Below are 12,797 nucleotides of genomic sequence, written 5' to 3' on the forward strand. Positions count from 1 at the left end.
CAAATACTCACTTGAGCTCTTTAGCAAGATTCTCAGTAAAAGACCATCATGATGCAGTAGGGTTTCCAGAAGCAGGTTCCAATTACAGGCTGGCTGGGATAAGAGCAGTTTCAATTGACCCTCAGCTGTCAATCGTCCAGCTGATGGAGTCCTTTCAAAATGCAAGATAAAGATGGAGTAATGAAGTTAATTTATCTATGAAATTAATAGCTTTAAAGTACAGATGTAATGCTAACTCCTTTAAATGTCAATTCCTCCCAGATTACTGTGAAAATGCTTTCATGCTTGCTTACTTTAGGGCTGCTCAGGGAAGGAATTACATTTAATCTCTACTAGCTAAAAGCAAATTAACATTTGGTAACCTGCCAAATTTAAAACTGATACAAAATAACCATGCGTATATTTCATGGAACTATGTCTGTTTTAGCTTCATGGAGCAAATAAAAATTATTTATGCATTTTTTAATGCATTTATTTGTTCATTCAACAAATACATGAGTTCCTACTATGTGCTGTTAACTTCTTTCATTATTCACGGAGAGAAGTTACAATGTGTTTTGGCTACTAATTTGCCATGTACTATGATTGCTGATAAAATGAAAGGAATTCAAAGCTTCTGTCAAAGGTCAACCATAATCTAATTATTTAATATGTAAAGTCTTAAATCAACATGCAATTATCAGAACCACTCTAACAGTCACACTGCTACCTACTTGGGTAATCAGTTTATCAAAGAGAAATAATTCCAAGGCAAATAAGCTTCTACTTGGGAAATTATAATCAGCGTTGAATAGAAAATTAAAATCAGGTCCCCCACATCACCACATTAATTTACCAATGAATCTGCAAGAGATAAGGAAATAAGGTAGAAACTGAACACTGATAACATTATTCACTTTTTCCTTCTAAAGTCTCAAGGTTTAGACTGGCTAAAGGTCACAGCATCTGATATCAGTTTACAACTACAACAAAGAAAGGACAGGAAATGACCAAACTCAATCTGATTGTGGAGATAAGGGTTGTGGGACTAGGGTGGCACCGGGAAGGAAAGATGAGATTGAGAAATGTAAAGGTGTGAATGAGAAGACCATATGCTTTAGCGTGGAAGAAAGCAGAACAAAGAGTATCACTGAGAGAGACGATTTGCAGCATCATTTCCAGATGAAATGTACTGAGTGGTGAACCATCATCATAGTCTAGAGCAAAGGATTCCAAAGCTTGGGCTCTGGACCAACAGCATCAGCATCACCTGAGAACTTGTTTTTGGTTTTTTTTTAATAAATTTATTTATTTTATATATTTATTTTTGGCTGCATTTGGGTCTTTGTTGCTGCATGCAGTCTTTCTCTAGTTGTGACGAGTGGGGCCTACTCTTCGTTGCAGTGCATGGGCTTCTTACTGCGGGGGCTTCTCTTGTTGCAGAGCACAGGCTCTAGGAACGTGGGCTTCAGTAGTCATGGCACGCAGGCTCATTAGTTGTGTCGTGGGCTCTAGAGAGCAGGCTCAGTAGTTGTGGTGCACGGGCTTAGTTGCTCCGTGGCGTGTGGGATCTTCCCAGACCAGGGCTCGAACCCGTGTGCCCTGCATTGGCATGCGGCTTCTTAACCACTGTGCCACCAGGGAAGCCCTGAGAACTTGTTAAAAAATGCAAATTCCCAGGTCTTACCCCATCAGAAATTCTGGGAATGGGCCCCAGAAATCTGTGTTTTAACAAGCCCTCTCCAGGAGATTCTGATGCACACTAAGGTTTGAGAACCACTGTGGAAGGCAGTGGTTTCTGGAGCACAGGTAGCAGGGATAGGCCTAGTTGGTATTATCTCTCCTACCTCTGTGCCTTTGTGCCCATACAGGTCCACCTTGGCTGCCACCTGGGCAGCAACCTCCACATTACCCTATACTTAATCTTACCCATCCTTCAATTTGCCACAAAAATATCACTTTCTCTGTAGAGCCTCTCTCTCCATAGCAGTCTATCTCACTCTGAATTAAAGAACTTATGGCAAGTATGCAGATTTTAGCACTTTATTACTTCATCAATTAAAGCTTTATCTCTCCACTCAGATTCAAGCCTTGTGAGCACACTTGTTTTACACCCCAAAGCTCTTACCAATGAACTAAGCACATTTAAGGCTCTGTAAATGTTAGCTGATTGACTCATATGCTCATAAATGGGTAGATAAACTCTTAAAAAAAAAAGAGGATGCTTTGCTAAAATGCTGGTTTAAACAAACGTGAGAGGATCTCAAGATGTAAAATGAAATTTCAAAGCATCTCCCCTTTGGTTTGGCTTGGGGCATTTGGAACATCTCACAACCTTATGATGCACAAAATCACCTGAACTTTGGACCAGCTCAGGCTTCCCATGTGAGACTCTGATAACGTAACTCAAAACGGAGAAACTCCCTGGCAATTGCTGAGGCAGTGTTAGCTAGATGGGTGGTGGAGAGAGAAGCGGGGAATTATTTAACTCTCAGACCAGAGGAAACAGGTCTGTCAGTTCAGCAGTTCTGAATTCCTTTGGGTATTCCCAGATTGGTCTGGCTCTTGCAGTAATTCCAAACATGGTGCCAAAGGAAGAATCTACTAGGTGAGCCTTTTGGACTGAAACACTGAAGCAGATCCTCACAATGGCTGTCCCTATTTCTATCTTAAACCCCAACTGCTGACTTCAAGAAACTTGCTTGGGGTCTGGTGGATGAAAAGCAGCTAGTTGGTAGTAAGCTGTGTATTAAAATTGACTTAGTTTTTTAACATTTCCTACCTATGTATTTTGCTTGAGTTGAGTGCTGACTTAAGGATACATTTAATGAACTGAAAGATCCAGTTTGATGGAGTTTAGGAAAGGAAGGGGATTGTTGAGAGACAATTTGAAGAAGGAACACAGGGGCCAGTTCATAGAGGGCCTCATTAGCCAAGGTGGGGACTTTGGACCTGTTGAAGAATTTAAGGCAGATGAGTTTCCTGACCTGGCTGCAGGATGAAGAGTGAATTGGAGGGAGGGCTGTGTTTTTGCTCAGTCCTTTAGACATGTAATAAGACAAAATAATTTGAATGGCATTTCATATCACTTATTTGAATACCTGGTTATAAACAAAACCTCTCATTTACCAGATGGGAAGCTGTTTGTTGAAATGTACCTCAATTCTTGGATCTTTCAACTTATCACAGATTTTGAAATGTACAGTAGAATGACTCACTATAAGGAAAAATAAAAGATTACAAACATTCCTCAATCACTAAGCTCCGAGTAATAAATGCATTGAGGAGTCGGCACTGGGCATATGGAGAAGCATATGTTCCCTCATCCTTTGAGCTGGTGGAGCTGTGAAAGTGAGATTAGCCTTACAAAAAATGGCAGAAAAGGAAAATTTTAATATATGTATATATGTATCAAATATGTACATGTTGACTTCCACTATAATACAAGGAAGAGAACAAAATTTATAAATCCACTGGAATGCAAAAATCTTGTATTAGGAGACAGGACAAATTTATGGCTGGGTTATATCAGGATTATACTCTAATTAGTGCTGCACTTCTGGGGCATGAAAAGGCCTAAGGAATTTTTCAAATCCAGGCAATGTTGGGGCTCAATCATTATTAGTTTATGAAACTCACAAATTATTTTTATAGAATCATTGTTCAAAATCTTGGCTGTATTTGGGTGTGTTTACTTTATGAAAACTTATCAAGTAGTTCACTTGTAATTTCTGCAGTTTTTTAGTATGTGTCCACACTGCAGTAGAAAATTAAAAAAATCTTAGCCCTGTCAGTGCACTATGGCTTGACTTCCAACCACAGTTGTGTGTGGGGCACAGGGCAAGCAAAGACTCTGTAGGAGGTTCAGACTGCGTAAGAGTGGCCTCACTACTCAGGTCACATGACCTTGGGAGTCACTGCTCCTACCATATACTTAACATGCAGAAGATGTCAGACTAGGGGAACATTGGAATGGACTCTGAAATGCACAGCTTGGGGATAACACCGAGCAGTGTTGGGCACTGTTCTTCAACACTTGATATTTACTTTAAATGAACAGCCATTATATGGTTCTACGTCCCTAAGAGAAAAGCCATATGGGTCCAGGAGCCACAGGTTGAAAGTTCTCTCTGAAGGATACTAGAAGCCACCTCCTCACCAGAGTTCCTGATTATCCACTAGGAATTTAATTTGTGTTTTCCATTCCCAGAACTCCCCATAGGCTCTGGGGGAGTGGAGGTCCTGGTTTCTGTGGTGGGGTGACTTGGGAAATGCACACCTCTACCAGGGGACCATGAAGAATTCCACTAAACCTAATGTTATAGCTGCCTTCTAGTTATTTTTGGATTCCCATGCCAGCAGTCTAGCAGGCAAAGAAAGGAGCTACTATATTGGTAAGGGTAATAACCCTGATTATCACCAAGGAGCTAGGGTTGCTACTGCATATGGGGAGCAGGGAGGAGGATGTCTGTAACTCAAGGGATTCACCAGAGCATCTCTTGATGCTCTCATGACTGGTAATAACCGTAAATAGGTGACCAAAGTAACCACATTCGGATAAGGGAATGGTAGTTATGGTTCAACATCTCGAGGATGAAGGTCTGTGTCTATGCTAGGGAAGCAACATACACCAGCAGATGTGATGACCGAGGGTAAGGGGAAGCTAGAGTAAGTGGTAGAGGAATGTAATGACGATTAGCATTTGCAGACTCAGGCATAATGGAAGCAGGAGACACTCTAACTTGTCCCATTAACTCAACCATAATAAACCTTTTTTTTTTTTTGACCAGCCATCACCTTGAAGAATCAATGATAAGGCCCGGAGAACTTAACATCAATAATGAGTGGATTTCAGTGGTGCAAGGGTTAGAACAAATGTCAATGTCCCCACATCCTCTTGCCCTTACCACTCAGTTGAAAATGGCCTGCCTTTTGCTGTCAGAACCTGCATTTCTCTACCTTCCAGCAAGACAAGTTGAAAGTGCCAGCAAATTAACACCTCCAGAGCAGCCTTCAACCAATGACGGATGAAAATTGCTAATAAATTCCTCAGCATCCTTGTTGCCCTGGTGGGAAAACTCTAAGATATGCCTTTCCCACTGGCTCCAAGAATTTCCCCTGAAGGTATAAGTTCCAGTTACTCCTATGGTAGTTGGCTTGATTACACTAATCTTTATTTGCTGTCTTTCTTTGTCTCACTTATTCATTCCCCTCTAGTGTTTCATCCACTTAGAAAATAAACTAATTTCACTTCAATCCTTGTGTCAGGGTCTACTTCTTGGGGAAATGCAAAATAAGACATGCATGGAGACACTTAGGACTCATCTCACTTAGTGTATGTTTCAGGAATATTGGGAAAATAGTCCAAGGTCATTTAGTTAATAAATATGGCAACTGGACTTTGAACCCAGGTTTTTCTGACTTCAGAACCCATGATTATTCCACGACTCCATGTTTCCTTCCATTCAACCTGGTTGATATTTGGTGGGTAAGTTGCATTTTCCAGCACTGAGGATGTTTGGCTCTATTCAACCTCCTGATTGAGGATACCATGTTTTTGACTCAAACTCAGGTTTGTGGTCTCAAGGCTGATTCCAAATTGGAGCCATGTTATTTAAGGTATCTAGGGACTGATTTTGACCAGATGGTTCCTGTCATGGATTACTGGGCCAAATTTATGCCAGAGACCATAAGTTACATGATTCAGAGAACAAAGGCAAGGACATAACTAAAGAGAAACTGAGAGTGAAAGCCCTAAAGTGGGATAATGAAAGCAGAGGAGGAAAAGCTCCGTGCTACTATACTACTTTTGCCTTTCCAAAACTAATCCTTCCAAATCTTTCTGGGAAGACAAATATTTAGAACAGTTCTAACATTTTCTCTTTAGTACCTGGGGGAAAAAGCTGAGGGGGGAAAACAAAAACCCAAAGTATTTTCTTCATCACTTTAATCAAGAATGTGCAAATTATATGTAGTTATAACATTGAAAATGTTTGCATACATTTTAATCTCTATAATGGGTATAGCCATGTCTCTATGATATTTATAATTAGAGATGATTCAATAAATAGAAATAAGACAGGGTTCACCTGCACATTTATATATAGGATTTGCCTTGATTTTTAATAACTTTGTCCACTGAGGTAAACTGATACTCTTAAAGAGTCTCAGTTTTTCAGAGTTGATGGTATCCACACTACCTGGTATGCAACTTAAAGGACAGGCATTCAACCTGTGAGGATGTGAATTATTTCTTGATTTTAGTAAATTAAACTTTTTCACTTGGGATGACCCCATTTCTCAAAAATCACCCAAAGATATATTAGTGCCCCAAACTCATAGCCCTAGCTCCACACTTTAGTGTTACACGGGTTAATGTACCTTATTTCTAAAAATACATAAGAATCTAATTTTAATTTTTAAAATAATGTTGATATTACATGTCAACCATCACTTTTGGACTCCCCCAGAAGTGCTATTCTAGCACCTGAGTCAATAAGACACTGGAGACTACTAAATCACTTAACCATGCCTTTAAGAGGAGCAGAAGTTATCTCCCTGGAGCCTTTAACTATTATTGGTCCTTGTCTACCAGATAATAAATATCCTGTTATAGGAGTTCAAGAAAGCTCTCCCCTGGCATCACACTTCTGATAAGTGCAGAGACTCAATGAGAAAATAGTTCAATATTCTTTCCACTTTATCATACTTGGAGCTGGTCCTTTTAACATGTTTGGATAATTGATAAGACCTGCCACTTTCTGAAACATACAGCTCTTTACTAACACAGCAGTACTGAATGATTGTTTAGTAAGCACTTACGTGATGGGTGCCTTGTAGGCACGTTAGCTAATTAAATCCTCATAACTCTGCCATGAGAATATGTCAGAAGCTAAGGGAAGAAGATGTTTCAAGATGGGGGAAGTAGACAATGGTATTATGTGCTGTTTTCAAGTAGATCAATAAGATCATACTGTATTTATGTCTCAACTTCCTCACAAAAATATAAACTATTTAACTTTCCAAATCACAAAATTATACAGGTCTGCAAACCTTGTCTGTCTAATGTGAAAACCTATAGTTGTTTCTTATTATCTCATTGCTAGTTCCATTGCTATATTCTTATTTATATAATACCTTTAAACCATAATAGAAAAGGAAAGATATGTAGAAATATCTAGCTATATCAAGTAACCAGCTCACCTGACATTTTCACTTCTTTTAGTAACTGCTCCACAAACATATGGCTTTTTCTCTGAAAATCTTTTCAAAGATCCAGCTGCTTGTCCATCCACACTCTGGAACAGGCATGTTAGAGCTTTGGTGTTCAAAAGCTCCCATTACTTCTCCCATGACTGTTGGCTCCAGGTCAAAGCTTGGCACCTCATCAGAGTACAAGTTCTCTAAGCTTTTCTCTTCAGTCCTACGGAACAGCCTGACAGCAGCAGCTGGGAGACCAAAGTTCTCTTTTGTCCTCCTCCCCAGATGTTCTCTCCTGAGGATACTAGAAGCCACCTCCCCAACAAGAGCTTTCTTCCCATCACTGAGCCTGACCACTCAGATCAAATGTTTGAAAAGAGTTAAAAGTACCATTTAATGTGGGAATATCTGAAACAATACTACAATAACTCATTTGTTCCTTAATTCACTTAGTCATTAAACCAATATTTGTTGGCTGATTTATATGTGCAAGGCCATGGAGACACAACAGTAAATAAAAAACAAACTCATTGTTTTTACAGAATTCAGCAGGGAATATATGCACGGTTTAAATGGTCACACAAATAAAGATAAAATTACAACTATAAAAACTCAATCAAGAAAAAGCAAAAGATGCTATTAGAAGATGTAGTGAGAAGAAGTAAGCTAGTCTTTGGGGTTGATGAAAGGCTTCCCTACAGAAGTCACACTGGAACTGAGATAGGAATATACATTGACATTACTAGGTGAAAGGGGAAGAAGATCCTTCAGGGAAAGGGAAAAGCATGTGCAAAGACCCTGTGGCAGAATGGAACATTTCATGGCAAGGAAATGTAAAAAAGGTTAATGTGTGAGGAGCAAAATCACAGGGTAGTGTGGTATCAGAAGAGGTTGCAGAGGAGGGTAAGCCACATCTATGTAGGTCTTACAGGCCATGGTAAATTTTTTGTGTATGCTTAAGGATAAAGGGGAATTCATGGAGGGCTGTGAGCTATAAGTGTGAAATGATAAAACTTAGTTTTGAAAATAGATTTTGGTTTGAGAAGTCTCTGGCTATAGTTTGGAGAATATTGGAGTCAACATATACACGGGAGGAAACCAAGGAGTGAGTCACTGCAGTATTCAGGAGAGAGGTGATGCACTAAGGCGAAGGTGGTACTATGGAGAGCAGATATTAGGAGTTAAAATTAACGAGAGTTAGTAATGAACTGGATCTAGTAGAAGAGAAGGAGGGTTGCCTTCTGGTCTCTGCCTTATACAATCACATGCAGGTACAATTAATCAAAATGGGGGAAAATGAAAGAGGATCAGTTTGGAGGGCAATATATCCTAAGTTCAATTTTTGTCATGTTGAGTTTGAGGTGTCTCTGTGCTCACCAGGTATAAACCTGAAGAAGACATTCATGTACGATTCACACCCATGAATATATAGGCCTGTAGTCCTAGAAGAGATCGAAAGCAGAGATTTGAATTGGGGGCCACTTAAAAAGTACATGAAACCACAGACATGTGTGAGTTCACCTACAAAAGGTTCTATGATAGAATGCTAAAGATGTTCAATATTTAGTGGCCAGGCCAAGGTAGATGAACCTGCAAAGAAATTTTATTGGCTATCTCTTCCCTCACCACTCATACCTAGCATATGCCTTACTTGGAGAAAAATTTTAAAATGCATTTATTGAAAGAATGAATGAACACATCTTGGTAAACTGCATAAATGGGAAGACCCACATAGCATATAATATAATGAAGCCAAAGGTAGCTTAATATTTAGGGAGGGGGAAAAAAGCATATAAATCCAAAACAGGATTACATTGAGTAAAACCATAATGGAAACAAAAGCATAGTAGAAAGAAATATCCACAGCTCAGAATAGACTGGCCATGAATCAAAACATCATGTTGTCGTCACAAAAGAAAATGAGCAGTGTAAAATGAATGGACTGCTTACTCACACTGATTATGCTACTTGGATTCAGTGTCCAGTTATGACCTCCTTAGCTAAGGAAGACCCGAAAAGTATTTGGAACTACTGAAAGAACCACAAGATGATGAAAGTTGGGAAAATAATTTAAAAAAAACCTTTATAATGCAACAGTATAATTGACTAAGATAGTATTCTTTCTTGAACATTTATATGAAAGTACAGTGTGCTGTCATAGTATTAACACTGAGATTAATATATTCTCCACATACCTTAGTTTAATCTAGCATGAAACTGATTACCCTTTCTAAATCAACTCACATTGTTAGCCTGTAACACTGCTAGGGATAATGAATATAGTATATTTTACTTATTGCTTTGAAAATACATATATTTTCCCTAAAGCAAACTCTTCCAAACTCTATTCCAGGAGTTCTAGGAGAACATGAAAAGTTCTATTTTTACCAATTTATATACTTGGTAGGCATTCTCTAGTAACCCTATAGACAAATTTACGGTGCATACAACTATTTATGCATCTCTAACTCTTATTGTAAGTCTTAATTTCATGTCCTCCTTGCTCTGTTTCTTCCTTCTCACCTACTTTTAATTCATTATATTAATATATTTAATCCTATTAAAAGCCAACTTAAATCTTTCTGAAACAATGCACAGGTGTAAATAAATGAGCAAATAGGTGACTAAATTACTAAGATACATCATAATATTAAATATTTTAGTCTCATCCTCACTCTTTCCAAAAAAAAAAGTGTAATATATTTTTAGTTTATCATCATTCAACCCATGTGTATTTCCCTGAACAGTTCATTTTAGTTGCTAAGGTGAGGAATGGAGGATAATTTGAGGGTGAAAAACACACAGAAACAGCTGATTTATGTGAGGAAATGGATGGAAAGGTAAAGATTTTTAAGGTCACATGATGGTGGTCTAGGAATTCCCATTGCAATGCTTGACAAATGAAAATCAATGAGTTATTTTGAAACTACTTTTATTGCTATCCTGGGTTCCTCTGTTCTGAACACGTTGGATCATGAATCACATGGATCATGTCTTTCTGTGAAGATTATATGGAACTGTTAGAGAGAATAACTGTCAGAAAGTCAGGATAGAAGGGTTCATACTGTACTTGGATGGAGAATTTAAAAAGGCAAGATAGAGAACCAAAGGCATTTCAGGAGAGAAAACTACATAAATAAAGGCTCAAAGTTGAGACTAAGCAATAAATAAAAGTTAAAATTGTAGAATAACTGTGTCTTAAAGACAAGAAAGAAGACTGACAACTGAAGCGGAGAAGAGTGTTGGATGCTCCAGGAAACAAGCCAGGCAGTGTGGGAGAAGCAGAAGCTACTGTAGGTTCTTGAGCAGTAGAATGGTATAACAAAAACAGTTTTTAAAACATATTAAATAACAGTAAGATGGACCAAGGTTGTTGCAATGGGTTGTAGAGAAAGACTGGTTCTAAGAGAACTGTGGGAATGAATCAACTGAACATGATACTACAGTAGGAATAGGCAACATGCAGTTCAATATGGAAAGCAGAATCAAGATTCTACCCTCGAAGTGTTTAAGAATGATATGTTCCTTATAGAAAAGACACCATGGTTAGGGGACAAGGGAAGAGTGAAAAGAAGGATCTGTTGAAGACATCATGCTGGGTTTCCAGTAATACAGCGGGTCATTCAAGAAATATGGGCAGCCGGACACAGAATGCTGGGGTAAAGGAAGTGCCCAGAGCTAGAAATCCTCTGTAGAGAGGTTACAGGGTAATACATGTGAATCAAAGAGCATTTTAAAAAATGAGGTTTCTTTTTTCTTTTAATTTTTTTTATCTTAATAAAATTAAGCTGCTTTCATTATAGGAAATTTGGAAAGTGCCCAGATAAAAATTAAAATTGCTTACAATCCTACCATATAAACATGTAAACTATAAGCTCTCTAGCATAGAGTTTTTATATCCTCTCAATATTTGTTTTTCTCTACATACTTTTAAAATGCTATGTGTAGAGTAGTATGGCATAGTTCAACACTTCTCAATTGTGTGCCATCTTGCAATAATTGTTCATCCCCTGGGAAACGGGGGCTCCCATATGATGCAAGTTTGGGGAATCTGCATACTAGATCCCTCCCTTGGAGATAAACACTATACATTAGTATATCAGGGCTCCTGCAAGTCGAACAATAAAGAGACTTTACCTAATGAATAACTGACAATCTTAGATTTTTCTTGCATGACTGTTAACGTCACCCTGAACTGCTCTCCCTCTTAAAGGTGGAGGCGCAGCTGTCAGGAGCTCGGGTTTTGGAAGCAGACAAGGCGAGGTTCAGAGTCTGCCTCCCAGATTTGTTCTCTTCAGGAAGTTGCTACCTGCACATCACTTTACTCTCCATGAAAGAAGCACATGAGTACTTATTTCAAAGACTGGTGTGAGGTTTGAAAAAGATAATGTACATGAAGCACTGGGCATGTCAGGTTCACAGTTATCACTCTAAAAACAGGGCTGGCTTTGATTACTACAACATTACTAACCTGCAGTTTTCCTTTGAGTATAAATCAGAATGATTTGTCATTTAATATTTTTCAAAATCAACCTTTTTAACGACGCCACAGTAGTCTATCGCATGGCTAACCATAGGTGATTTGTCTAATTCCATACTGTGAGACATTTATTTCCATTTTTTCCTTTTACAAATAATGCTTCAATGAATATCCTTGCATATAAAACTTTCTCAGCAGCTCTGATTAATTCCTTATGATTGATTCCTAGCAATGGAATTGCTGGATAAAGGGCCATAAATATTTTTAAGGTTTTTGATACAGTTTATTATATTGCTCTCCAGAAAACTTGTATCAAATTGCATTTCCACTGTGGGCTGAGTAGTCACCACCATGTTCTAATCTTTGCATTAGGATAATAGTGAAGATTGATTGCTACAATCAAGCAGAAAGAAAGAAAAGTCTTATTACACTTACATTTGCTTTAGGTATAGAAAGGAGAAAGAATATAATATAAGAAGAAGCTATTTGAAAGATAAACCCATTTACATGCTGACTTCCCAGGCCTCTAGATGGGCTGAACAGAGAAAGCCTGGAGGTGGAAGTCTTATCAGCTATGCTTAAAGAAGAGGTAACTCCATTGGTTATAGATTAAGATAAAAGCAGGCAATAAAAATAGATTAAACAAATGTGATAATAACATGGAGAACAAATATGTTTAGAAGTTTTGGAACTCATCAAAATGAAACAGGTTGTTTGTTTAACCCACACTATAAAAGATCCAGTTGTTTAATGTGTTACCTTTGCAATAACGAATATTAAAGTCAGCTATTTAATCCTTAAAGACATAAGAAGTATTTACATGACAGCTGCAGTGTATGGAGGTGACAGAGTATTAAGGGTGTTCCATTTCTTTCTTTCTTCAAAAAATATTTACTTATTTATTTCCTTATTTGGCTGCGCCGGGTCTTTAGTTGCGGCACACGGGATTTAGTTCCCTGACCAGGGATCAAACCCGGGCCCCCTGAATTGTGAGCGCGGAGTCTTAACCACTGTACCACCAGGGAAGGCCCAGGGTGTTCCCTTTCTAGGAATCAGTCATAATGAATTGTTCAGAGATGTTGAAAATGTTTTTTATGTAAGTGAAGTAACAAAATACTCTGAGGTCCTTGAAGGTAGG

At 38.4% G+C, this 12,797-nt stretch overlaps 1 protein-coding gene across 3 annotated transcripts in view; it reads right to left on the bottom strand.

Annotated features, from left to right (window-relative positions):
- The window catches only part of KIAA0825, a 407,300-nt gene that overhangs the window by 235,198 nt on the left and 159,305 nt on the right, over positions 1-12,797 (bottom strand). For all 3 annotated transcript variants that reach the window (XM_081233566.1, XM_081233568.1, XM_081233567.1), the window contains exon 15: positions 12-151. In XM_081233566.1, coding sequence (XP_081089692.1) covers positions 12-151 — 140 coding nt within the window. The remainder of the gene's footprint in view (positions 1-11; positions 152-12,797) is intronic.

This window comes from Mesoplodon bidens (genome assembly GCF_964165515.1).
Source record: "Mesoplodon bidens genome assembly, chromosome: 4".
Classification (NCBI taxonomy): Eukaryota; Metazoa; Chordata; class Mammalia; order Artiodactyla; family Ziphiidae; genus Mesoplodon; species Mesoplodon bidens.